The sequence below is a fragment of the Macaca thibetana genome, chromosome 15 (genome assembly GCF_024542745.1).
Source record: "Macaca thibetana thibetana isolate TM-01 chromosome 15, ASM2454274v1, whole genome shotgun sequence".
NCBI classification, from domain to species: Eukaryota; Metazoa; Chordata; class Mammalia; order Primates; family Cercopithecidae; genus Macaca; species Macaca thibetana.
This window is the reverse complement of record NC_065592.1, coordinates 8794877-8822791: the sequence shown is the minus strand read 5'-3', so window position 1 is coordinate 8822791 and position 27915 is coordinate 8794877. Positions and strand designations below refer to the sequence as shown.

At 56.4% G+C, this 27915-nt stretch overlaps 2 protein-coding genes across 2 annotated transcripts in view; one reads left to right on the top strand and one right to left on the bottom strand.

Moving 5' to 3' along the window:
• Positions 1-27915, bottom strand: part of ASB6 (ankyrin repeat and SOCS box containing 6) — a 204464-nt gene that overhangs the window by 30018 nt on the left and 146531 nt on the right. The window lies entirely within an intron of this gene.
• Positions 1727-27915, top strand: part of PRRX2 (paired related homeobox 2) — a 55039-nt gene continuing 28850 nt past the window's right edge. The window contains exon 1 of the mRNA XM_050760304.1: positions 1727-2181. Within this exon, the coding sequence (XP_050616261.1) occupies positions 1923-2181 (259 nt within the window). The 5' untranslated portion in view covers positions 1727-1922. The remainder of the gene's footprint in view (positions 2182-27915) is intronic.

The following is a 27915-nucleotide window of genomic DNA, read 5'->3' as shown; positions in this document are numbered from 1 at the left end:
TTGGGGACACTCCGCCTCACATTTTAAATTATTATTTTTTCTTTCATTTAATTAATTTATATATATTTTTGAGAGGGAGTTTCACTCTTGTTGCCCAGGCTGGAGTGCAATGGCGTGATCTTGGCTCACTGCAACCTTCACCTCCCAGGTTCAAGCGATTCTCCTGCCTCAACCTCCCCAGTAGCTGGGATTACAGGCGCCTGCCACCATGCCCAGCTAATTTTTTAAAATTATTATCTTTAGAAAAGACAGGGTTTCATCATGTTGGTCAGGCTGGTCTCGAACTCCTGACCTCAGGTGATCCACTCCCCCCTCGGCCACCCACAGTGCTGGCATTAGAGGCGTGAGCCACTGTGCCCGGCCTACTTGACCTCATTTTGAGGGCGATTCCTTTCCGGAGTGGGGGGGAACACAAGCGAGTCACGCTGTGAGGATTAAGGTATTGCTAGGCTTTCCTTAAAAATAGTGTTTCGGATGGGCGCCGAGGTTCACGCCTGTAATCCCAGCACTGTGGGAGGCCGAGGCAGGTGGATCACCTGAGGTCAGAGGTTGGAAACCAGCCTGGCCAACACGGCGAAACCCCTCCTCTACTAAAAATACAAAAATTAGCCGGCCATGGTGATGCACGCCTGTAATCCCAGCTACTCGGGGAGGCTGAGGCAGGAAAATCACTTGAACTCAGGAGGCGGAGGTTGCAGTGAGCAGAGATCGCGCCACTGCACTCCAGCCTGGGGGACAGAGCCTGACTCTTGTCTCAAAAATAAATAAATAAATAAGTAAATAAATAATACATAAAAATAAAAATAAAAAATAATGGTCCACAGGCTTTCAGGGATGTGTGTGGGCCGGTTTTCCATGTGGGAGCCGGGAAGGGATGTCCTGAAGGCTTCCTCCGGTGGCGACTTTGGCTGATGTGACTTTATGCCTGGTAGTGAGGGTGACAGAGGGATGGGCCGGTGAGCGGCTGCCCTGGAGAAAGAGCTGTGGCATCCGGGGGCTTAGGGTCTCAGCTCTGCTCACTCCGCACATCTTTTCTGTGCTTTCACTGAAAAACAAAACAAAAACAAGAGCGGACACCCAATCTGCCTCTTTCTTTCCTGTCACCCGTCTCAAGCCGGCTGTCCTCCGTGTGTGCGCTAGGAATCTGCAGCGAAGCGCCTGCCTTCCCGCTTGGTTTTCCTTGGGGAAGGGCCTGGGGCCTCCTGGGGGGTGGGCACCGGGTGTGTGGGTGTGTGGGGGGACCTGTCAGGGAGCAGCGGGGGAGGGCGGGGTGGGCGGGGGTCGCGTACACCCCAGGAGCTTGAGGATGCGCTGCTTGCTGGGAGAGACGGCCTTGGGGCGGGTGGAGTGCACAGAGCTCTCTTGGCCAGCGCGGGCGGGCGGGGCCGTTGTTGGGGGCGCTGGGGGGAGTGAGGCTGGAGCTGGGAGTTGGGGGCTCTTCCCCGTTGTCTCTGGGCCACCCCCTCCACCTGCGGAGGCGATTGTAAATGGAGGTGGGGAATCCCTCTGCCATCACCTCCCAGACACTTGGGGGATGGAAAACGACAAAACACGGAACCTCCCACTCCCTAAAAAGTGGGTGGGGAGGGTGAAGGGAGGACACCCCTTCCCCGCCCCCAGCGCCAGCAGCCGGGGTGGGGGCGGGCGAGGCGCGCGGGGAGGAGGGGGCGGAGGAGAGGACGGAGGGCGAGGTTTGCTTCAAGAAGGGGCGTGTGGCCGGCGCAGCGCGTGCACCAGCGGCTCCCGAGCCAGCGGCCGTGGCTAAGAAGGGGAGGGCGGAAAGTTTGTTTCCCCGACGTCAGCGCCGGGCGGGCCGCGGAGCCAGGAGGCGGCGGGAGCTGGGCAGAGCGCGGGGCGGCCGGGGCGCTCGCTCCGACCCGCGCCCGAGACCCCCGCCGGCCCCCCCGGGGCCGCTCGCGGGCATGGACAGCGCGGCCGCCGCCTTCGCCCTGGACAAGCCGGCGCTGGGCCCGGGGCCGCCGCCGCCGCCACCCGCGCTGGGGCCGGGCGACTGCGCCCAGGCACGCAAGAACTTCTCGGTGAGCCACCTCCTGGACCTGGAGGAGGTGGCGGCGGCCGGGCGGTTGGCGGCACGCCCCGGGGCCAGGGCCGAGGCGCGGGAGGGCGCAGCACGGGAGCCGTCCGGGGGCAGCAGCGGCAGCGAGGCGGCGCCGCAGGACGGTGAGTGCGGCCAGCCAAGGAACGGGGCGGTGGGGCCGGGGCGGTGGGGCCGGGGCGCGGGGCCCGGGGAGCCGGCGCGGGGCGGGCGAAGATGCAGGGCGCGTGGTCTGCCGCGGGACCTCCGGGGGCGCGTGTAAGTGACGGTGGGCGGCGGTTAACCAGCACTCGGGGCTGGGGGAGGGGGACCCTCTTCGGGTCTTGGGGTGCGTCCCCACGGGGAAGTGCGCTGCCTTCGCTCCCCAGTGCTCGGCTCCCCAACAGCCTGGGAAGTGGGTGTGGCTGCTGCCGCGTTACAACTAGGGAAACTGGGACCTGAGTCGGGCAAAGCCGCTGAGCTGCACGTTGGGGTTTCAAACCCGCCCCCTCTGGCACGAGCGAGCGCCGCCCCAGCTCCTCCTCGGTCTTAAGTCGGGCTCTTTGTGGGGCGAGGGTGCCTGCCTACCCCCACCCTCCAGTTTGCCCCGGGAGCAGCTGCCTCGGTGGAACGGCCCAGCCAGGCCTCTCTTCCCCTGCGGAGGTCAAAGGTCATCAGGAAGGAGCTTTAAAAACAAACAACCCACCCAAGTGGCCTTTTTCAAAAAGTGACACAGGATGGCAGGGTCCTGAGCCCTTGGTAAGAAGGGGAGGGACGGGGAGAAGATGGAGAAAAAGCAAAGGCCCCAGCCCTGGACGGTTCAGCGGGGGAGGGGAGGACCGGAGTCCTCGCAGCTCAACACATACTGAGGATGGGGGCCGGGTGATCCGAAACCAGGCCCCTGTCCCCTAGCTCTGGGGCTGGGCCGGCCTGCTGGGGGCTCTGGGTCCCTGAAGTGTTCCCGCCTGATTCCAGCAGCCCTCCCACCCGCTCCTGGGAACCCTGTTCCCCGCAACAGCCTCCGGGTCTCAGGGTGTCCAGGCTGGTGGCTGCGTTCCTCGGCTTTTCAGATACAGGAGGTGCAGGGAAAACAGAGGTGGCTGCAACCTAGTCTGAAACTGTGCGTCCACGAGGACGCCTGCGACACGCCTGCCTTTCACGGGGCACCTTCTGAGTGCACCCAGCCGCTGCCAGCCTATGGCTGAGATGAAGCCACTGGTTCCCTCACGGCAGTGGCCACCACTTACCGGCCACAGTGGACTGGCCGCTGGCTGCACCCTCTGGGGTGAGTGTGAAGCCAGCAGACCTCCCAGGAGTTGGGGTTTAACTCCCCAGTGGAAAAGGGGAGGGAGATGTTGACTCTGGCCCGGAGGAAAGCAGGTGCCCTCTGGTTTGTGCTGGGGGAATGCCCTGCCGGCCCAAGGTCATTTGAGGACCTCAGCGGCTCTCAGCCGGCCCTGCAACCCCAGGACAGAGGAGAGGTCCCAGTTTTATCCTGATGAAGGGAGACTCCAGGGGTTGGGAAGAGAAGGAGGAACAACTTGAAGGTGAAGGGAAAGAAGGAAGGGGGAAGACACGGAAAGGAGGGAGAGAAGGAGAAGAGACAGAGGAAGAGGAAGGAAAGGAGAGGAGAGAGGGGTGAGGAGGGAATGAAGGGGGGCCAAGGGTGTCTTGTACTCCAGTCCTGGCCAGGGGATGGGATGCCCATTTCTGCCCTACCCCTGCTGTGGGGACAGACAGGGAAGGCCGTGATTTTCCTGGACACAGTGTAGAAGGTCTCCGGTGGCGGGTTTCCCCGGGGATCCCAGAACGACTAGTGTCAACTAGGGATGTGGGCGCCTAGACAAGGCCCTTGGCAGCCTCCGGGCAGCTGGGTGTGCAGTCGGTTAGCCACCTGGGGCTAGCCACCCTCCTGGAGAGCCCGTGAGGCCTCCAGGCCTTCTCCTAAGAAGGGGCATGGGCACACTGGGGGTACTCAGGCATGCTTGGGACACACTGGGTGTGGGATCAGGTGGGATAGCATCTGAGCCAGGCTCCAGGAGGCGCTCTTGGGCTGGCCCCTGTCTTGGACGCTACCTAGCTCTGCCCTGAGGACGATGGAGGCCTGGCAGGGAGAGTCCTTGGGCTCCGCCAGGGGTGTGGTCTGGATCTGGGCCTGCAGGCAGAAGGTGGAGAAAGGGGACTGCGGGACAGGCGCTAGTTTCCCACTCATCCCTCTGGGTCAGGCGACCGCACCACTGCCACTTGCTGTGGACTCCCAAGTCCTGAAGGCTCCAAAGGTGGGGGAGATGGGATCCCTCTTTCCCCATCCTGGACCCTTTGAAAGTGGGCAGCCAAACCTCGCTGGGCTTGCCGGGACTGCAGACCCCAGGCCAGTGGGCTGGGTCTTGGGCTGCGGCGTCATCCTCCAGTCCCAGACATACAAGAAGAGCCCAGCCCCTCACCAGAGATCCAGACATGCTTGGAGGTGGATTTTCCGCTGGCTCTTGGAGTTGTTTTCAGGTCCAAAGAAAGAGATGGTCTGGCCGGTGGTGGTGGCTCACACCTGTAACCCCAGTGCTTTTGGAGGCTGAGGTGGGTGGATCACTAGAGGTCAGGAGTTTGAGACCAGTCTGGCTAACATGGTGAAACCCCATCTCTACTGAAAATACAAAATTAGCCAGGCGTGGTGGTGCATGCCTGTAATCTCAGCTACTGGAGAAGCTGAGACAGGAGAATCGCTTGAACCCGGGAGGTGGAGGTTGCAGTGAGCCAAGATTGCACCACTGCACACTCCAGCCTGGGCAACAGAATGAGACTGCATCTCAAAAAAAAAAAAAAAAAAAAAAAAAAAAGAGATTGCACCAAAGAGAGAGTGCCCCCATTAGAAAAATAAGGGTTTGGCTGGGCGCACAGTGGCTCACACTTGCAATCCCAGCCCTTTGGGAGGCTGAGATGGGTGGATCATGGAGTCAGGAGATTGAGACCATACTGGCCAACACAGTGAAACCCCATCTCTACTGAAAATACAAAAAATTAGCCAGGCGTGGTGGTGGGCACCTGTAGTCCCAGCTACTTGGGAAACTGAGGCAAGAGAAAGGCATGAACCTGGGAGGCAGAGCTTGCAGTGAGCCAAGGTTGCACCACTGTACTCCAGCCTGGGCCACAGAGCGAGACTCATTCTCAAAAAAAATTGAAAGAAAGAAAGAAAAGAAAAATAAGGGTTAGCCAGGCGCGGTGGCTCACGCCTGTAATCCCAGCACTTTGGGGAGCTGAGGCAGTTGGATCACAAGGTCAGGAGTTCAAGATCAGCCTGGCCAAGATAGTGAAACTCCGTCTCTACTAAAACTACAAAAATTAGCCAGGTGCGGTGGCAGGTGCCTATAATCCCAGCTACTTGGGAGACTGAGGCAGGAGAATTGCTTGAACCTGGGCAGCAGAGGTTGCAGTGAGCTGAGATTGTACCACTGCACTCCAGCCTGGGCAATAGAGTGAGACTCCGTCTCAAAAAAAAAAAAAGAAAAAAAGAAAGAAAAAAAAGAAGGGTTAATGGGGGACACCAATGAGTTAGGAATTAATATGTGGGATAGCAGGCTCAAACTTTTTTTTTTATTTAAAAGTTTTTGTTTGCACAAAGCCACCAGTAGATAAAGCCCGCCACTGCCGATGACTTTCTAAGACCAGGCTCCCTCCAGAAATGGCCGGGAAGACTGTGGCTTCGACGGTGACTCAGAACAAACCAGAGTCGCGGGTTCCTTCCTCCCCAGTCCAACGCTGAGGGCTGCACCAGGCGCTGAGCTATGCCAAGCACGTTAGGAAAACAAACCCTGGTTTGCTGCCTTTGCAATGACTTACAACAAAAGAAACCACATTAATAACTGAGATTTTCTTTAAAGCATTCCCTCCTGTGGGCAGGGCGGAAACAGGGACGTGGACACACTGGGAAAATAAACAAAGTCCCTAGAGCCAGGCAGGGGTGAGGCCTCTGGCCAGGGAAGGCTGGGCAGCCAGTGCTCAGGGCTGCTACCTGCTTTGGAAAACCCCAGGATTCACTGCAGGAGAAACCTTGGGATCCCACGTGGATTCACTTTCCATAGATTCGGGAAGATGAAGTGCTTGCATCTAAGGCACGGGACAAGGCAGGGTGAGGTGGGAGCCCTCGGGGGGGCTGTCGGTGCATCTGTTAATAGGGGTGAGTCTGGTCTGTGGTGGGGGTCCCCAGGGCTCAGCACGGGGTCTGAAGGGACCCCTGAGTTAAGAGACGGGCAGATCTACCTTCAATTATTTTTTATTGCGGTAAAAGATGCCTAAGATCAGATTGGCCATTTTCACCATTTACAAGAATGCTGTCCGGTGGCATTAAGTCTGTTCACATTGTCGTGCACCTGCCACCACCATCCATCTCCAGAACTTTCTCATCTTCCCAAACTGAAACTGCACCCCCTTGAACACTCATTCCCCCTCCCCCAGCCCCTGGCACCCAGCAGTCCGCTTCCTGTCTCTGTGGATTTGACTACCCTAGGGATCTCGTATATAAGTGGAATCCTACAGTATTTGCCCCTCTGTGATCGTCTTATTTCACTTAAAGTGACGTCTACGGGGCTCACCCATGTAGCATGCATCAGAGTCTCCTTCCTTCTGAAGGCTGAATCACATTCCAGTGTACGGATGGACCACATTGTATCCGTTCACCCACCTACAGACGTGTGGGTTGTTCCCATCTACTGTGAACAGCACCGCTGTAGACACGGGTGTACAATTATCTGTTCAAGTCCCGGCTTTTAATGATTTGGGGTATCTACTCAGCATTGGAATGGCTACATCCTATGGTAGTTCTACCTTTAATTTTTTATTTTTTTTATTTTTTGACTTAGTCTTGCTCCGTCGACCAGGCTAGAGTGCAGTGGTGCGATCTTGGCTCACTGCAACCTCCGCCTCCCCGGTTCACGCCATTCTCCTGCCTCAGCCTCCCAAGTAGCTGGGACTACAGGTGCCTGCCACCATGCTCGGCTAATTTTTTTTTGTATTTTTAGTAGAGACGGGGTTTCACTCTGTTAGCCAGGATGGTCTTGATCTCCTGACCTCTTGATCCGCCGGACTCGGCCTCCCAAAGTGCTGGGATTACAGGCATGAGCCACCGCGCCCAGCCTAATTTTTGTATTTTTAGTAGAGATAGGGTTTCGCCCTGTTGGCTAGGCTGGTCTCGAACTCCTGACCTCAGGTGATCCACCCACCTCGGCCTCCCAAAGTGCTGGGATTACAGGCGTGAGCCACCGTAAGGGACCATAATACTGTTTTCTACGGCTGACTTCGGTTTTTAACTGGCCTCCCTGTGACTGATGCTGAAACAGGGCATCATCACAAGACCAGAGCCAGACTTCAGAGGAAGAGACAAAGGGGTCCCTTCAGAGCCCAGCCTTTGAAAGACAACTTGCGTTCCTCCCCCTCCCCTCTCCTCTTGCTTCCCCTTTCTCTGTTTCCTGGAACAAGGGGAGTCATGCAGTCAGTGAGCACTGGTTGGGGGGCTGGGATGCTGCAGTTGGGGTCCTTGCTTTTGCCGTCCTCTCCGTGTGTGACCTTGGGGGTGTCATGTCCCCTCTGTGTGCCTCGCTCACCACCTGAACAATGGGAGATGGCGTACAAGGGTTGGGAGGCCCTCCCGACAAATGATGATTTGACCCAGGCTTGGGAACCCCATGATGGACATGTCTCCCCAGGATGTGGGGTCTCTGAGCCTGGGTCTGAGCTGGGCCTGGTGCCTGGACCCTTAGACAGGTGACCGTGTCTCAGCAGGAGCCCGGGAGCAGGGAGGGAGGAGGAGTGAGCGAGAGGCTGAGTGTCCAGGGGGCTTTCCGTTTGGGAGCTGCTGGGCCTCCCAGCGTGGCTGGGATGGGACAGTGGCCTGCATCTCGGCCTCCTTTTGGCCAGGGAGGGTTGGTTAATTGTTCGTGGTTCCAGGATGTCTTGCTCCTCTGTCCAGTAGATCATCTGGGAGGAGCTTGGGGGCCTGGCACAGGAGGCTTAGACCAGCTTGCCCTTCTCTGTGGGCAGAAGCTCAACAGGCTGGAGCCACCACTGTCCCCTCCCAGAAAACTCCAGAAAAGTAGCTTGGAGCAGTAGTGACAGTGCCGGCTTACACACTACCCTTGACGCCTGAGAATAACCCGGAGAGTCAGTGTTGCCATCTGTGGGATAGGAACGAGGGCTGTGGTATCCCTCGTAGGGTCTGGTGAGCCCTGAGTGGATGAGGGTCCTGGGTACCTAGTTCATAGTATCTGCTCAGTAAAGCGTCTCCACCGCAGCTCCTGGAAATGCTCTCTGAGGGCCTGTGAGTCTGGCAAGACGGGTGATGCCATCCCTATATTTTGGAGGCCCAGAGAGGCAAAGCAACCTGTCTGAGGCCTCACAGCTGTGAAAGCGGGGGAGGGATTTGGTTTTGGATCGCAAGTCCAGGCCTCCCTCTCCTGCACACTCCTTGGGCTGGAGGAGTCAGGGAAGGGGAGCCCGCCTGGCTGTTGGGGAGATTCTGGCTGAGGCTTGTTGGGGACTAAAGTGGGTGGGAGGGACAGGCCCAGAGGGGCGGCACAGAACAGGGCTCTGGGACGGACCTGTGCATATGTTAGGCGTTTCTGAGTGGGTAGGGGCAGGAAGGAAGGTTTGGGGTGGCTTGTCCTGGGCAAGGATGTGGGGTCAGGCTGGACGTGGCAGAACTTGGGGCACTTCCATGGTTTCCTAGATCCTAAAGGAGAGTGGCTCACCCAGGGTGGAAGGGGACCTTGGGGGTGATTTAAGGGGACCCAGTGCTTTCCTGAACACACCCTACAGCAATGTGCCAACCTGGGCCAGAGGCTGTGCCAGTGGAGCAGAAGTGGGTGGCCATGGTGGGGCTGAAGAAAGGCGTGAGGGGACGTGGTGAGAGTGACCAGGAAGTCTCATGTGCTCTGCGTGTCAGCTGGGATGTCACAGGCCTCACTGGAGTTGTCCTCCTGCGAGCCATGTGAAGAAGGTCCTGTGATTATCCCCATTTTTTTTTTCTTGAGATGGAGTCTCGCTCTGTCGACCGGGCTGGAGTGCAGCGGCTGGATCTCAGTTCACTGCAAGCTCTGCCTCCCAGGTTTACACCATTCTCCTGCCTCAGCCTCCTGAGTAGCTGGGACTACAGGCGCCCGCCACCTCGCCCGGCTAGTTTTTTGTATTTTTTAGTAGAGATGGGGTTTCACCGTGTTAGCCAGGATGGTCTCGATCTCCTGACCTCGTGATCCACCCGTCTCGGCCTCCCAAAGTGCTGGGATTACAGGCTTGAGCCACCGCGCCCGGCCAATTATCCCCATTTTATGAAGAGGGAAACAGAGGCTCAGAGAAGTCAAGGTCACTGTTCCCATTCCTGTAAGATTCCAGCCTGGCCTTCCTGGTCCAAAGCCCCTGATCGCCACCACTGCCCGAAGCTGCCCCTGGCTCAGGGGAATGCTGGGGTGGCCTGACCGGCGATGTCCACCCCCAGGCAGGTGCAGGCTGCATTCAGGGGGCCGTGGGGTGGCCCGGGGTTGGCTAGGGTTCTCCTCAATATCTCCAGCAACCTGGCCTGGGCCACGTCCCAGGCGTGAGGGAGATGGGTCAGGCCTGGAGAGTGGGGACTGCCCGGGGCTGGGGTGTTTGAAGTGGGAGTGTAGGGGGGATGCCCTTCCCCTCCTGCCCAGAAACAACTGGAATGGCCTCCGTCACCTGTCTCCAGCTGCCCGGATGCACGAGAGCCGTGGAGGGTCCCTGTCTCTGTGGAGCAGCAATAGGACAGGTTCCCTTCCCCCTCCGTCCCCAGCTCCCGCACTTGGTCGTTCATTCACTCATTCATTCTACAGTCATTTTCCGAACACCTGTAGTGTGTCAATCCTTGAGTTCCACTGCCGGCCTGTGGTTTCCAGACTTCCAGTTTTCAAGTCCAGTAAAATTCCCAGTAACTGAGAGGAACAGGCAGACAGTGGACAGTGTTAAAGGTTTGCCAAGAAAAGCCATTTACTCACAGCCCTGATGTCCCCACCCTTTCATCCGAGAAAGAACCTTTTAGTATCTTCATCTCTGAGTAAAGAACGGTTCTTGGCTGGGCAAGGTGGCTCAGGCCTGGAATCCTAGCACTTTGGGAGGCTGAGGCCGGAGGATTACTTAAGACCAAAGTTCAACACCAGCTTGAGCAATGTAGCAAGACCTTGTCTCTACAAAAAATAAAAATTCAAAACAATTAGGTGGGCATGGTAGTATGCACCTGTGGCCCCGGCTACTACTCGGGATGCTGAGACAGGTGGATCCCTTGAGCCCAGGAGTTTGAGGCTGCAGTCAGCTGCACACCACTGCACTCCAGCCTGGGCAACAGAACAAGACCCTGTCTCAAAAAAATAAAAAAAAAACTAAACAAACAAAGGTTCCCAAAATTGACTTCATTTAGCTTCACAAAAAGCTCACTCGTTGCCCCTATTTTTCTCATTTTGTTGGTGAAAACTTTGTCCTAGGCTGGCATTTGGGAACCACATGGTCTGGCTTTCCCGGACCCCCAGACACAAAGACACACACAGACCCACACCCCCCTGCCATCATGAGGGCTCCAGCCTGGCCCCCTGATGGAGCCCTGGCTGTTAGTGGTCAGGGCGGTCACAGCGGCTGGAGAGTAGATGGGCAGACGCATCTGCACCCGTGTGGGCCAAGGGTTAAGTGCCTTTTGCGAGGTGGTGAGTAGGAGAGAGCTGTGGGAGCTTCCTGTTTAGACAGAGGGAGGTTGGGGAAGTTACCTCGCTGGCTCGCTGGCTCTCACACTGAACAGACGAAGAGATGGGATGCCCGGTGGTCAGCATCCGGCAGGTAGGGAGGTGACACGGGCAGCGGAGCAGGTGGCAGAGCATCCCCAGCCTGGGAGAGGCAGAGCTGGCCACGGCTGACCCTCCCAAGGAGCATGGGCTTGCCGGGACACCCTGCTGTGGCCAGAACCCGGGAGCCACGGAATCACACCAAGTCCTGGAAGCAAAGGTTGTTAGGAGACCCAGAAAGTACTGGGTCCCCAGTTGCTCTCGCTGCCCTGAGCCCGGGTGCAGCCGCCCTGCTCTGTGTCCCTTCCACATCACGGAAGCTGTTTGTGCCCAGCCAGGCTCTGGGGGGCCACCAAGATGACAGGATGGGTCCACATGGGGCCCTTGATGGCTAATGATATCTTTTCTTGTGTCCTAAAAATGAAGCAGGCTCTGGAAGATACTATTTTGGTTTATCTCTGTGATCGATTCTGCTTTTCTGCGCGTGGGATGGGCAGCCTGGACCTTCCGGTTTGGGGGTGGTGGGAGGGGCTAGGAGTGAGTGGGGGCGACGGGTCATGGAGCAGCCAAGGAGCTGAGGCCTGTAGAATTGGAGACCGGGCAACAGGCTGCGAGCTGCAAAACTTGCAGTCTTTGGAGAAGGCTTGGGAGTGAGACAGTGACAGAGAAGGAGGCCCAGGCTGTGAGGCCTGGAAACTTCCACAGAGGGACCCTCCCCCCAGAGCTGAGCGAACACCTCAGTTGCTTGAGATTTGACAAGGTGAGGGCAGGTGACCTCCCGTAACTCTGCTGCCCAAGAGGCAGTGAGGGGGGCCCCAGCCTAGGACTCAGGACATGGGATTCTGGCCTCACCTTGCCCAGCTCTACAGCTTGAGACACACCCTGTCGCTGGTCTGAGCCTCCGCGTCCCCATCTGCAAGACAAGAAGGTTGGACATTTGTTTACGGGCATATTTCTTGTGGTCCCAGGAGTCCCTACGTTAGAATCACCCAGGGAGCTGGTGCGTGTTCCTAGGCCCCACCCTGACCCACCGGATCGGACTTGGAGCCTGGGCCTGTGCATCTGCATTCAGTAGCACCCCTGCCTGGTGATTCTTGCACCCTGCTGTGGGCTTCCTCCAGAGCTGACTCTACCTCCATCACCCTCCTCAGTTTACCCGAGTGGAAAGCGGTCCTCTCGAGGGGACGGAGGGGCTGGGCAGAGCTGCGCAGGATGCGTAAGGCTGGCTCTGGACCTGGAAGGGCTCGGAAGTGTCCAGCATACAGGAGAGGGAAGGGGGCTGCACTGAGGCTGAGCCCTAGCATCCCCAGGGACTGGATTTTGTGCCGAAGCTGCACTGCCGGGTCTAGGAGGAAGCATTTGCTCTTGACCATCCACCAGCATCCATTGAGCACCTACTGAGTACCAGCCCAAGGCAGCCCAGGGGATTGGAATGCAGGGGTGATGTGATAGGGACAATTCCTGTCTCTTCCTCACCAGCATCCTGACCCCCTCTAGCTTCGGTGCCCAGGGTCAGGGTGTGGGGGGACGGCAGTCAGAAGCCCCCCTGCTGAGCAGGAGCCACTGGACAAGCTCCCTCCTGCCATCCTCCCAGCCCCTCCTGCCCCCGCTACCCTCGCTCCTCCATGGGCTCCCCTCAAAGGGCTCCCTTGGGGATGGGGATCCACTACCCCCAGGGGGCAGCTGCCTTGCCCCAGACTTGGTCCTCCTGCCCCCATCCCCGCCTCCCTGTCTGTCCTCCCCCACTGCTGGTCTCCCCCTCGCTGGCCTCCCCTCTTGCCGTGGGCGCAGACGTTTACACGCCAGAGATGGCGTTATTAAAAATGACATTTAACCAGAGCTGGAATTAACCACGCGGATGGCTGCAAACCTCGGAATCAAAGCGGGAGCCGCCGGGCGGGCGCGCCTGGCAGGGGCCTCGCGGCCTCTCTCGCCGCCAGAGCTCTGCGCGGGCCTCCCATATAAAACCCCGCAGAACGCCGAAGTCTTGAAAGCCAGTGCACCTCCTTTCATTAGACTAACAAATAACACGTAACAGAAAACAGCTGTTAACAGCAGCCCCTAATGCTCTCAAGATGGTGCTTCAGGCAGCTGGTCCAGCCAGTGGGCAGCCGGTGGGTAACCCGGCCTCAGGTGGAGGCTACCCCCACCCCAGGTGGGTGTGGAATGCCTGGCACCCTCCCGTTTTTCCAGGCCTCCATCTGCACCCTCTCGGACCTGGGAGCCTCCTTCTCCTTCTGTCCTTCCTCCTGCTCAAGTCATTCACCCCGCTCCTTGTTGAGACCTCATGTCTGAGGGTCTGTTTGCAAGGGGTTGGGCCCTGGGACGGTGGGAATCAGGGGTGACATAGCCAAGAACATGGGAAGCAATGGCCGGATCTTGAGCTCCAGCCCTGCCTCTGGCCCGCTAAGGGACCGTGGCCACTTTCTCTCCAAGCTCCTCATTTGTCATCTGGGGAGGACAAGAGTCACACCTTCTTGCAGGGAGGTTTTAAGGATTTCGGAGATGATGGAAGTGGAGTGCTCAGCAGACAGCCAGACAGTGCTCAGAATAAAGAGTGTCTGCAATCGTGGTTACAGCTGGGGAACCCAGCGCTCAGAGAAGCTAAGTGACTTGCCCAAGATCACACAAGGGGTGGAGAAGCCAGAGCCCATGTGCTTTCAGGACACTGTGAAGCAGGGACTGAGGCATTCAGAAGTGGGTGTGAACCAGCCCCTGCCCTCAGAGGGCTTCCAGTCCACAGCTGATGCAGAGGGTGAGCTCCCCAGCCCTCACTGAGGCCAGGCAACCCCTCGAGGCCCCCACCACTAACCCTGCGGGCTTGGAAGCCAGAGGGGCCTCCAGATGCAGCCATCATTCCAAGTGTGGGTGCTGGGAGACTCGGGGCCTCCCCAGAACCCGAAGCGTGATCCCCGCAGCTCAGAGGGGCTCTGTCCTCAAACCTGGAGAAGGAAGGGCTGCATCCTAGGCTAGGGAGAAAAATCCAGAGAAAACCTCCCTAAGTTGGGAAGAAAGACAAATGGGCATTTTGTTTCATTTCCTCTCATGATGAAGCCACAGTAAAGAGACCCCTTTGCCTTCCTCCTAAGAGACCGTATGTTAAACTCGGTGCCTCCCCACTCCCCACCACGATCCTGCTCTGCATTTTGGTTGCAAGGAAACTGCATAGGATTCTCCTCCTTTGCCCGTTTGTTCAGCGCACATGCGTGTTGTTTTGAGGCATGGTGCTGGGAAAATCCCAGTGAACAGGCCAGTCCTGGTCCCAAAGGGCATAATCTCAGCACAAAGCGCCCCCAGCGATCCCATTCTTTCCATCTACCAGTCTCTGAGCTCTCGGATTTATGCAGAGCCTCCCACTGAATCACTCAGCAGCCTCACGAGACAGGTGAAGTTTCATCCTCATCTTACAGGTGAGGAAACTGAGGCTCGGAAGGATAAAGTGACTTGACCTAGGAAATAACGCAGTGATCCCCAGAGCGCAGGTATCACACTGGCCGCCCCACGCCGGTGCCTCAGATGGCCAAGGAGCCGTGCGGGGTTCTCTTGCTAAAAGCAGCCTAGGCTCTGCCTCTGGGGGAGGCCCAGGAGGGATGGGGGATTCCTTCCCAGCTCCTGGTTCCCACCTGGAGACCTCTGCAGTGTCCTGAGGAAGGCCCCCCTCCAGGCCCCCCGTTTCCAGGAACACACCCATGCAGACGCTGGTCCGTGGCGTGGCATGGTCAGGCGGGGAGGCTCCAGGCCTCGCTGTGATGGGGAGGGGGGTGGCCAGGGAGGGGCCCTTGCCTTAGGGAAGCTCATGTTTCCTAGAGACATCATGTTTTAATTGGAAGGCCAGCCTCTCCCACAGAGCCGGCCGCCCCACCACCACATCCCTGGGGGAGGAGAGTGTCAGGGCTCAAAGCGGGAAATTGCTAGAGACAAGAAGTAAAAACGGACTACTCTGGTTTCACTGGGAAGGAAGAAAGAAAAGGCAAAGATCTAATACCAGCTGAAAGCAGGGTTGCTGTTTAAATAAAACTGTTGCTGTTGCAGCAAATTCAAGGCTGGGGCTGCTTTTTCTTTTCTTTTTTTTTTTTTCAAATTTTTTTTTTCTTTTTTTATTTTTTTGAGATGGAGTCTCACTCCGTCACCCAGGCTGGAGTGCAGTGGTGCAATCTCGGCTCACTGCAACCTCCACCTCCCGGGTTCAGGTGATTGTCCTGCCTCAGCCTCTTGAGTAGCTGGAATTACAGGCACGCACCACCATACCCGGCAAATTTTTGTATTTTTAGTAGAGATGGGGTTTCGTCGTGTTAGCCAGGCTGGACTCGGACTCCTGACCTCAAGTGATCTGCCTGCCAAGGCCTCCCAAAATGCTGGGGTTACAGGTGTGAGCCACTGCCCCCAGCCTAGGGGACGGCTTTTTCAAGGGTCTGGTTTCTCTGTCAAGGGAGGAAAAGTTGGGGAGGCATTCTGTGAACCCTTCTCTCCTTCCACAAGTATTGTTGAGCACCTGCTGCACGCCAGGCCCTGGCCAGGCACAGGGGCCCCTGTAGGAAACAAGGGAGCTGTGGTCCTTGGTGTGAAGGAAGACATGCTGGATGCTATGACGACAGATGATGGGCCCCTACATTGTCTGGAGGTTCAGGGAAGGCTTCCTGGAGGAAGCAGAATTTCAGAAAGGACCTCAAGAATGAGTGGAGTTGTCCAGAAGAGGAGGTCAGGGAGGGCACGCCGGGTGGAGGAAACAGCAGACGGAAAGGCTCCGAGTTGGAAAGAGCATGGCCGTTCTGGAGCAGAAAGTGTGGGAGAGCACGGTGGGGGCCTGCGATCTGGCAGACCTCGTTTGAGATTTGTGACTTTGGTATTAAGAGCAGTGGGGATGCGTTCTGTGTGTCTGTGAGTGTCCAGAGTGGCCACTTACTCCGGCCCTCTCTGGGGGCTCTCTCAGTGAGCATCTCTTCCAGTCACATGGGAAGCCAGTGTCTGACATGGGGATGACAGTTGTGTCTCAGTTGCCCAGAGCTTGCTGGGCTGCCCCAGTCTCCAAAGGAGCTGACCACAAGCCCCTAACTGGCTGCCTCTGGCCCAGCTGCTGTGAGACCTGCACTGCCTGAGAAGCCCAGATCCTGAGCCAGCGGGGGAAAGCTCCAGGAGCCACTTAGAGCCAGAGGCGGGGCAGGTGGCCATGCCCCATGTCATAGTCCACTGCGTGCAGGATGGCAGCACCAATCGGGGAGGTGGGGAAGGGGGTGCAGGCAGCCAGGCACTGGGCAGCCATGGCTGATGATGAATTCATGGTGTCAGGGACCCAGGACCAGGGCTGTGTGTCCCAGGCACGTGATGACCCTGGGGCGGAAGCTTTGTTCACAAGATGAGGAAGGAATGCCATCCCAGGCTATCTGACCTTGAATCCTGTATTCCGCAAGAAATGGAGGGAGTCGGGGGTGCTGCCGCAGAGTCGGGACAGTTAAGCTGGGTGATGGTGGCAGCGGGGAGGTGGCTGTGACAGCCCACCTCCATCATCGTCAGCCCCGTGATCCAACAGGACCATTTATTGTGCACCTGCTAAGTGCTACACCCTCTGCATGGATCATCTCATTAAATCCTCCCGAACCCTCTCGAAGGCAGGCAGTTTTATGACCCAATTTTCCAGTTGAGGAAACTGAGGCACAGGAAGGCAAGTTACACAGTGAGTACATGGGGGCAGCAGGCCTTGGGCCCTTGACTGTGCCGACCTCGAGTCCCTGGATTGGGCTGACTGCGACCTCACCCAGCCACTGCAGGCCAGTTTAGGAAGGGAAAGGTGAGAAGGTTCCATAACGCTGCTGAACGAAACCACAGCTGCTCCCTGACCCAGACAGGCAGGCTAGGGCCGGGGCAGCCCCTGTTGTCCCCCATGCAGCTCAGTGGTGATGCAGGCAGAGAAAGGTAGAGCCAGCTCCAGAGAGCTCCCAAGGGCACCCCTCCAGGGCCTCCTCTTTCCAGGGACAGGACGTGCTGGGGAATGGCCCAGCTCTGCCGTGGAGATTCTGGCCCCAACCTCAGCTCCACTTGCTGGGTGATCTTGGCAAAGCACTCATGTCTCTGAGCCTCAGATTCCTCAAATTCCTCACCTGCCAAATGATCATCATAATAGTACCTGGGGTTTGGGCTGCGCAGAGGAGTTGATGAGACCAGGCAGGCAGGGGCTTAGCTTTACGCCTGCCTCGCCCCTGAAGAGTGCTCAGTAAACACCAATTTAGCCAGGCACGGTGGCTCATACCTGTAATCTCAGCACTTTGGGAGGTCAAGAAGGGGGGATCACCTGAGGTCAGGAGTTCGAGACCAGCTGGCCAACATGGTGAAACCCCGTCTCTACTAAAAATACGAAAATTAGCTGGGTGTGGTGGCATGCACCTGTAATCCTGGCTACTCGGGAGGCTGATGCAGGAGAATTGCTTGAACCTGGGAGGCAGAGATTGCAGAGAGCTGAGATCATGCCACTGCACTCCAGCCTGGGTGACAGAGCGAGATTCCATCTCAAAAAAAAAAAAAAAGAAAAGAAAAAAAAATTTTTTTCTCTCTCCCTCCCTCCCTCCTTCCCTCCCTCCTTCTTGACACCTGGGAGGAAGGGCAGATGTCCCATTTAGGACCATCACGTTCCCTTCACAGATGGAAAAACTGAGGGAGAGGTTTCCCCAAGCCCCACAGGAAGGAGAGCTGAGATTAGGAACAGAGTTCTGGGTGTCAGGAGCTTGCCTTATGGCTTTGCTGGTGCCTAACTATGCTTTCCAAAAGGGAGATAAGTTACCCAGCCCAGCACCCCGCCCCCAGCCCGCACACAGGACCCAGATCCCTCTCCCCTGCCCAGCCCTACCTGGCGACCTGGGATCCCCTCTCTGGAAGGACAGTGCTGATCCACCGCACTGAACCTAGCTTCTGGCTGGATGTGACCGCCACTCCTGTGCAGAAGGAAGCATCTTGCTTTATTTTCCACAGCACAAATTGTAACCATACATAGTGGCAGATACCATCTATAAAACACAACTATTTTTATAATGTGGTGTTTGAGGTTAAAAATTCAAATTAGAGATTAATTACAACGTCTAGAAGGTCTGTGGCTAAGACGACTTTGGGGAGGAAGGCTGACACGTTCAGATTTGCAGCCTGGAGCACTGCAGGTGGGTTCTCCCTGCGTGCCTAGAGCATGCACACCCACTCGCACCCACTCTCTGAGCCAGTCCCCGGGCTCCGGCAAAGCTGAGTTCGATGTGGCATTGGCATCCCTGGGAGAGCTGGCTTCAGTGCTGGCTCTTTTTCTGCCTAGGACACTGAGGTCCAAGCAGCCATCAGAGAGCAGGTTCCCTGGTCGGGTGTGGTGGCTCGTGCCTGTAATCCCAGCACTTTGGGAGGCCAAGGCAGGTGGATCACCTGAGGTCAGGAGTTCAAGGCCAGCCTGGCCAACGTGGCAAAACCCCGTCTCTACTAAAAATACAAAAATTAGCCAGGCATGGTGGTGTGCACCTGTAATCCCAGCTACTCGGGAGGCTGAGGCAGGAGAATTGCTTGAACCCGGGAGGTGGAGGTTGCAGTGAGCCAGGATCATGCCACTGTACTCCAGCCTGGGCGACAGAGCAAGACTCTGTTTCAAAAAAAAAGAAAGCAGGTTCCCTGATGATAAAGCAGCCCTGGGGGTTGTGGATGTGGCAGCAGGTGGGGAGATGCCAGTGTGTGGGGCACCCAGAAAAGTTGTGAATGTCTTGATTTTGCCTCCATCCGGTGCCAGCTCTCTGCTCCTCCCTAAACCCGCCCTCCCTCCACCCCCGAAAACCAGAACCAGATGGAAACCCAAGTGAATATGGGTCTGAGCGGAGGACGGATGGTGTGGGATGGGAGCCCCGATGTGGGGAGTGCGCCCCATTCCAGAAACACTAAAGGCCAATGTGTCTCCTTCAGCACAGGGACAGCTTGGAGCCCACTGCAGAAGAAATCCAGGTTCTGGTGGCCTCTGGGCTCCCTGGGGATCACGGGCACATGTTTGCTGCTTCATTCAAAATGGGGAACCACAGCAGTGACTGGAAGCTTAGGGCTGCCTGTGGCGCCGAGAATTTTCCTCCCTCCACCTTCCCACGGCACAGGCTGGTCCCTGAGGAGGAGGCGCGGGTCTTAGGAGGAAAGCAGCTCTGGGGAGCTGTTGGCCAAACGCCCATAGCCGCCTCCTGTGCCCAAGGTACCCCAGGGAGAGGAGGTCCAGAGTGGGGCCAGGATGTCACATGGATCCCACTTGGCTCCCCGGGGCAAGGGACTTCTTTTCTCTCAACCTCAGTTTCTTCGTCTTTGAGGTGGGGACGGTGACAGCACCTACTCAGAGGCGTGGGTGGTGAGGATGCAGAGACGTGGGAAGCACTTCACAAAGTCCTGGCACAGATGGCCCCGCCGCTGCCGCTGTGCTCCCGATGTTATTATTACTGCCATCGCTATCGTTCGCGACTCCTGTGAGGGTCCCTGAGAGAGGAGGGGCTGAGGATCCAGCCATACCCCTGGCAACCGCAGGCCCCCAAGGACGCTCATCTCTCTAGCATGGGGTTGGAGAACTGTCCCAACCCAAACTAGCTCCATATTAAGGCAAAAGCTCCATCCCTCCGGCCCCAGCCCCACCCTGGGGCGGGGCGCTGAGAGTAGGGACTTGTTTTTTCCCTTGTCTCTTGACTGGTCCAGGGTGAAGCTAGAGGGAGGAGGGCAGGGAGTGTCTCCACCCCCTCTCAGCAATGGCTTTGCCCCATCGCGGAAACAGCTCAGGTATCTTTGGCCCTACCCAGTCTTTGGCACAGCAGACAAAAGCCTGGGCCTGTGGCGGGGTCAGAGGTCCTCCATCGCCACCATGGAAACCCCAGACCCATCCCTCAATCCTCCTCTCCTCAGCCGGGCGCGGCGGCTCACGCCTGTAATCCCAGCACTTTAGGAGGCCGAGGCGGGCAGATCACCTGAGGTCAGGAGTTTGAGACCAGCCTGACCAACATGGTGAAACCCCCGTCTCTACTAAAAATACAAAAATTAATCTGGCATGGTGGCGTGCACCTGTAGTCCCAGCTACTGGGGAGGCTGAGGCAGGAGAATTGCTAGAACCCGGGAGGCGAAGGTTGCAGTGAGCTGAGATGGCGCCACTGCACTCCAGCCTGGGCGACAGAGTGAGACTCTGTCTTAAAAAAATAATAAAAATAAAAAATCTTTCCCTCCACTGGCTATGCCAGTTCCTGCCAGGCCACCATTAAGTCTTACTTGGGTGAATTCACTGCCCACCAGGAACCCCTGCTGGGACCCCCTTCATAGCAGTAATTAATCATCTCCCTTTTAGGAGGCCCCCACTATGGACTAAGCATATGACACACACGATCTCATCTCCCCTCATCTTTGTAGACGGATATTGGCATTTCCGTTTTACATACGAGAAACGGAGGCTCCTTCCTGCAGCACGTATTTCTTGAGAGGCCCCTGCTCTGTGCAGGCTCTGGGCAGACATCCACCTGCCAGCCCTTAGGGAGCTTGCAGGTAACTGACAAATACACAGGCAGGTAATTTACTACAGTGCTGGTAAGTTCCACCGAAGAGAAGCACAGGGGCCTCTGGGGCTCAGAGACGGGAGCGCCACCCCCAGGCTGCACAGCCAGCACCTGCGGAGGGAAGGCTAAAGCCCAGGATCAGACTTCAGAGCCCTCCCATCCCTACCCTCTTACTGTACAAGGCTGTGACTAACGGGAGCCCCCTCCCAACAGGCTGCAGAGACTCACATCCCAAATTCGCCCAGAGAGGGACCCATGACCCTGGACCCCGTGTGGTGGAGGCAGCGATGGGAGGAGAGGAGGGAAGGTTCCTGAGGCAGGTCCACAAGTCCCTCTGGCACTGTGCTCTCCGCAGACCTGAGGGTGAGGGGTTCCCAGAGTGGGAGTGACACTACTCTAGTTCTGCCAGGTGAGGACAAGGGTACAGGTATAGTTGGGCTTTGGCATCGTATCAGTCAAGGCTGTCACCTATGGTGGGTAGAAGACTGGTCCCAGCTAGCTTAAGCAAAACTAGGATATATTCATTAGCCTAATTTAGAAATCCAGGGTGGGACTTCAGGCACTGCTGGATCCAGGCTTAAGCAATGGCACTGGGCCCTCGGTTCTCTCTCTCTCTGGCTTCACCCTTTCCTATAGAGGAGACACACACACACACACAGAGACACACACAGACACAGTCACAACACACACACACACACAGCCAACAGAAAAGAAACCAGAAATCTCCAAAAAAGTCTCGCTGTGCCATGATTAGGTCCCTGCCCACTTTTTTTTTTTTTGAGACGGAGTCTCACTCTGTCGCCCAGGCTGGAGTGCAGTGGCCGGATCTCGGCTCACTGCAAGCTCCGCCTCCCGGGTTCACACTATTCTCCTGCCTCAGCCTCCTGAGTAGCTGGGACTACAGGCGCCCGCCACCTCGCCCGGCTAGTTTTTTGTATTTTTTTTTTAGTAGAGACGGGGTTTCACCGTGTTAGCCAGGATGGTCTCGATCTCCTGACCTCGTGATCCGCCCATCTCGGCCTCCCAAATTGCTGGGATTACAGGCTTGAGCCACTGCACCCGGCCTACCTGCCCACTTTTGAACCAATCATAGTGGCCAAGAGAAGCAGAGGGCTGATTGGCTGAGGCCTGGGCTATGTGGGGTGGGGCCTCACTGGCACCCCTTGGAGGGAGGATGGAGGGAGACTGCTCTCCACGTGGTGCTCCTGGGTGTAACAGAGCTCAACATTTATGAAGAGAGTTCTCTAAACAGCACAGGCAGTGCTTCAAGTACATCTCATGTATTGTCTCACCTAATCACGGAGGGACCGTTATTGTACCTGCTTTATAGACGAGGCAGCCAAGGCTCGGAGAGGCCAAGAAGCTTTTCCAAGGTCACTCAGCTTGGGGGTGGAGTTGAGGGAACTCATTCCAGGGTTCCTGTGTCAATCATGACTCTCAAAGCAACCAGGAGGCCTGGACAGCTGGCACTGGGCCACCCTTCCACCATCTTGTCCCCTCTACCAGGGCAGGCAGTGTGCCACTGACGCCCCTCCTGCCCTCTCCCTAGGCTCAGGGCATCACTCTGGCCAGGGTGAGCCCCGTGGGCTGAGTGGTGCTCAGGAAGCTGTGGAGGGGTCAATCATCACCCTACCTGGTCCCAAGCACAGGCCTGGGAGGGACTGCCCAGACGAGGGAGCAGGGCAAGTTGGGGTCTGGCTGGACCCAGGGCCCCCTACCAGTGGCAGCATCCTCCTCACGTTACATTAACACAGTACTTGTTACTGTGGCAAGTACGCTGGAGCCAAAAGCAGGGTGGACTGTGGTTGTCCGCTTGCTGCGCCATCACAGGCAGTCCACATTTCACTCACTTGGTTCATTTTATTTATTTATTTATTTATTATTTATTTAGAGACAGGGTCTCTGTTGCCCAGGCTGGAGTGCAGTGGCACGATCACAGCTCACTACAGCCTCGACCTCCTGGGCTGTTGATCCTCCCACCTCAGCCTCCTGAGTAGCTGGATGACATGTCCCACCACACCCACCTGGCTAATTCTTTAAATTTTTTGTAGAGATGGGGGTCTTGAACTCCTGGACTTAAGCAATCCTCCCACCTCAGCCTCCCAAAGTGCTGGGATTACAGGCATGATTCACTGCGCCTGGCCAGTTTCCCTTCTTCACTGTACTTGGGAGCTAAGTTAAAAACAATTTCCAGTCTCCCATTTTCCTGGGCCTTTAAAAAGCCCCAGCGCCTTAGGTATTGTGCACCCAAAGACTTAAGGGTGTAGTTTGTGAGTCATTCATTCATTCATCCATGCAGTGTTTACTGAGCACCTACCATGTGCCAGGCGCCACTGGTGACACAGCCCTGAGGGTGCAGAGGGCGGTTCTTGGTGCAGTGTAAACAGGTTGAGTTAGTGAAGGTGGAGACGCAGCCAGACCCCCGCGCCTTTCTGGGCCAGTGAGGGAAGGGTTTCTACAGGAAGTGTTGTCTAAGAAGAGAGGTGAGGGCTGGGTTGGGCTTTGTGAAGAGGTGGGAAAAGTCTTCCAGCCTGGGGGAACCCTGAGATGCCTCAGGAGCAGAGGCAAGGAGGCGTCCGCGGTTAGGGCTGGGCCCATGCAGTGCAGGTATCTGGACACAGGCCTCCTTACTTTGGTTTTGTTTTTGAGACGGGGTCTCGCTCTGTCACCCAGGCTGGAGTGCAGTGGTGCGATCTCAGCTCACTGCAGTCTGCCTGTCCTGGGCTCAAGTGATCCTTCCGCCTCAGCCTCCCAAGTAGCTGGCCACAGGTGCACGTGCCACACTGGCTAATTTTTTTAAAAGGAGTCTTACTGGGCTGCCCAAGCTGTTCTTGAGCTCCTGGGCTCAAGCAGAATGCTAATGAAATCAGAGGAGCCCGGGTGGGGGTAGGCCCTGGGCAGGGGAGAATTAAGCAATTGGAGGCAGGTTCTTTTCCATATTTGATTGGCACTGGCTGAGGGACAGCCATCCACAGGGCAGCCCCCTGCAGAGGGGGTGGGGGAGTAGTGAAGGGGTCAGATCTGCTTCTTCAGGTGCCCTCCTCCTCTTTGGCAGAGGTAGGCTGCAGGCCGCACGGTGTAATCCCAGCACATCGGGAGGCTTAGGTGGGAGGATCACTTGAGGCCAGGAGTTCAAGACCAGCCTGGGCCACAAAATGAGACCGCTGACTCTATAAAACATTAAAGAAGAAAAGAAGTGGGCTGCATTCAGCATGCACAGATGCTTCGTGGAAGGAAAGGGGCAAAAGTGGCCTCGAGGCCTGGCAGGGGTGTTGGCCTGTTTAGTGGGTCCCTTGGGGTTGGTGAGGGGTGTGGAAGGCCCCAGGGACCCCTGTGAGTCCCACCACCTGACCACCTTCCAGGCATCATCTCAGAATCCTTACAATGATCCACGAGTGGCTGGGAAACTGAGGCATGGAGGGGAGGAGCCGCGTGCCAGAGGGAGGGCCCGCAGCCACTCCGCCGTCACTAACTTAACTTGCTTGTGCGGCACCAGCCGGCTTCCCTCTGCACGCTCAGGGCTGTGTCAGCAGTGGCGCCTGGCACGAGGGCGGTGCTCACTAAATGCTGCCTGGATGAATGAGTGACTCACAAACTACACCCTTTTGGTCGCTGTGCCAACTCCGTGGAATCCTAGCAGCCTGGCTGGCGTGGGAACTCATCACACCCGAGATTTGGAGAATAGAAAGGTAGCATGGCCCGGGAGACAAGGGCAGGCAGACAGACTGGCTCAGACCCTCGCCGGGCAGGCCTAGGCAGGCAGCATCAGCTCTCTGAGCCTCAGTTTCTCCTTTTCTAAAGCAACCTGATGACAGTACCCCCCTTGCACAGTGACTGAGGGTGGATGAGAAAGGGCTTTTCGGGAGGTAGGGGGGAGAGGATCTCTCTCTGTCACCCAGGCTGGAGTGCAGTGGTGCTACCTTGGCTCATGGCAATCTCTGCCTCTCCCACCTCAGCCTTCCAAGTAACTGGGACTACAGACATGCCACTACCACGCCTGGGAAATTTTTGTCTATTTTGTAGAGACGGGAATCTCACTCCGTTGCCCAAGCTGGTCTTGAACTCCTGGATTCAAGCAATCCTCCCACCTCAGCCTCCTAAAAGTGCTGGGATTACAGGTGTGAGTCACCGTGCCCGGTCAAGAAATGGCTTTGAGGACTGGGTAGAGCCCCATGATGTAATGGGGGTTGTTTGAAGAGCTACTCTGGACCTGTGTCTACAGTGTGGTCTCTGACCATGATCTCCTTCCCACAGTCTCTGCCCTGGGTGCCTTCTTTTCCCTACCCCCCAAACACACGCAGTAGCGTATCGACCTCATGTTTCTCCCAAGAAGCATCATCCATGTCAGGTCAAGGTCTCTTGACTCTGAACGAGAATGGCCAGGAGGGCTCACTGGGTCCACATTTCTGTCACTCTGTCTCCTGCCTTTCAATGGCGTGGGCCCCAAAAAGACACCTGAAACCTGGGATCCTAGCAGAGCTAGGACAGGAGACCAAGCCTGGAACCCAGTGTGAGGAGGCTGGAACAGACGTGCATAGGGGTTCTGGGTATCAGGAGAGGGCTTTTCCAGTTGGGTCTTGTAGGATGAACAGGAGCCCATTGTTTACTGTCTTCACCAGTTCACACAGCACCACCCTCTGGTTGGGTGGCTCTAGGCCTAGCATCCTCTCCTCTGCAGCCTCAGGCTTCTCATTCATAGAATGGAAAGGAAAGTGCCTGCCCTGTTGCTGGAATCATACAGAATAGAATATTTTCAGGTTGGGTCTCACAGAAAAGAGGTGAAGTGTGCACGAGGCCAGGAATGCTCTGTGTCGTTGGCTGCAGGTAGGCTCATATGGCTTAGGGGTGCTGGTTTGGCTTCATGGCGCAGAGAGACACTCCTGTGCTCCCGAACACACTCCTGTGTTCTCTGCACTTCTCTCCTCCTTAAAGCTTCCCTGCCTTCTCCACTCCTAAGCTCTTCTCTGAGCTCCCGGAGCACAGGGGTCTTCAGTAAGAAGCCTGCCTGCTTCGGCTGGAGTCCTGCCTCTGCCACTTGCGCAAGTCACCATGCTCCCTGAGCCAGGGCTTCCTCGTCTGGAAAAGGGGAATAAGTGATAATGCTTGTCTCCCAGGACTGCCAGATTTCGGTGTGACCAGGCATTTGGCTCAGTGCCGCACTTGAAGGAATCACTCCAGGCGAGTTAGCGGCATCCATCGTCATTTCCCATTCTCCCACCTCCCACTGTGCATGGTTGCTGGAGTTATCACCAGTACCAACCCTGTAAGCAGGTATCGCTTTTGCAGATGAAGAAACTGAGGCTTATTTGGGACAAATGGTCCCTGGCCATAGGGCTGGGCCTCAACTCTAGGCTGGTCTGATGCCCAGAGGCCTTGCTCTTGGTGGCACCAGTGAGTGACCCTCAGCCCTGGCTGCACGGTAGCCTGAGCTGGGGAGCTTTCAGTGAATGCTGATGGCCAGGCCTCACTCTGAACCTGTGGAGTCTGACTCTCCGGGGTGGGGGCGGGGACTTGGCATCTTACTTTGCTTATTTATGTATTTATTTATTTATTGAGACGAAGTCTCACTGTGTCGCCCAGGCTGGAGTGCAGTGGCACAGTCTCGGCTCACTGCAATCTCCGTCTCCTGGCTTCAAGCGATCTCCTGTCTCAGCCTCCAGAGTAGCTGGGACTACAGACATGCGCCACCAAACCCAGTTAATTTTTGTATTTTTATTACAGACAGGGTTTTGCCATGTTAGTCAGGCTGGTCTCAAACTGCTGACCTCAGGCGATCCGCCTGTCTCAGCCTCCCAAAGTGTTGGGATTATAGGCGTGAGCCACTTCGTCCAGCTAATGGCATTTTTATTTATTTATTTATTTATTTATTTATTTATTTATTTATTTGAGACGGAGTCTTGCTCTGTCGCCCAGGCTGGAGTGCAGTGGTGAGATCTCAGCTCACTGCAAGCTCCGCCTCTCGGGTTCATGCCATTCTGCTGCCTCAGCCTCCCAAGTAGCTAGGATTACAGGTGCCCGCTGCCACGCCTGGCTAATTTTTTGTATTTTTAGTAGAGACGGGGTTTCACTGTGTTAGCCAGGATGGTCTTGATCTCCTGATCTCGTGATCCACCTGCCTCAGCCTCCCAAAGTGCTGGGATTACAAATGTGAGCCACCGCACCCGGCCTTTTTTTTTTTTTTTTTTTTTTTTTTTGAGACAAAGGCTTGCCCTGTCACCAGGCTAGAGTGCAGTAGCGTGATCTTGGCTCACTGCAACCTCCATCTCCCGGGTTCAAGTAATTCTCCTGCCTCAGCCTCCCAAGTAGCTGGGATTACAGGCGTGCACCACCACGCCTGGCTGTTTTTTGTAGTTTTAGTAGAGACGGGGTTTCACCATGTTGGCCAGGGTGGTCTCAGTCTCTTGACCTCGTGATCCGCCCGCCTCAGCCTCCCAAAGTGTTGGGATTATAGACGTGAGCCACTGTGCCCGGTCAATGGCATCTTATTTTTAAAGGCTCCACCCTCTACTGCTACCCAGTGATGCCTTGTGCAGCTAGGGCTGAGGCCCCATCCCATGCTGCTGCCTCCATCCCTCCCACCTTACCTAGTCTGTCCTCCTCTCTGCTGGGGTCCTCTGTTTTCAGGGCTGCATCATTCTCTCTCTGAGAGTTGGCCTAATTGTTGGGGCCCGAGTTTTCTCCAATGTGATTTTCCAGCCCTCTGCGCACAATTTTGAGGGTAACAACTCATTTTAGAAAGGCCCCTGCTGCCCAGCACGGGTGATGGAGTTGACACACAGGTTGTATCACACCGATGGATAGGATCTGAACCCTGATCAAGGTACCCAGGATCTGGGGGCCTGAGAGGGCCCTCCCAAAGGCAGCAGCTCTGGGGGCTGCTAGCCCTTGGACAGACATGACTAGCACCACAACTACGGTGCCAGCTCCTTTTTTGAGACGGAGTCTTGCTCTTGCCCAGGCTGGAGTGCAGTGGCGCGATCTCAGCTCACTGCAATCTCCGCCTCCCGGGTTCAAGCGATTCTTCCACCTTAGCCTCCCAAGTAGCTGGGACTATACAGGTACACACCACCACGCCCGGCTAGTTTTTGTTTTTTTTTTTTAGAAGTGACAAGGTTTTGCTCTGTTGACCAGGCTGGTCTCAAACTCCTGACCTAAAGTGATCTACTCTCCTCTGCCTCCTAAAGTGCTAGGCATGAGCCACCACGCCTAGCCTAGACTTTTATTTTTTAAGCAGTTTTAGATTCACAGCAAAATTGAGTGGAAAGTACAGAGATTCCCCATCCACATTCTGTCCCCACCTCCACCCCCACCGTCCCCCACCAGAGTGGTACATCTGTTACAGTCAATGAGCCTACAGTGCATACGGTCATCACTCAAAGTCCATAGTTAACATTGGGGTTCCCTCTCGGTGTTGTTCATTCTGTGGGTTTGGAGAAATGCATAGTGACATGGATCCGCCACTGCAAAACCACCCAGAGTAGCTTCACTGCCCTAACAATCCCCTGGGTTCTGCCTCTTCATTCCTCCCTCCCGCAGCTCTGAAAACCACTGATTCTTTTACTATCTCCAAAGGTTTGCCTTTTTCAGA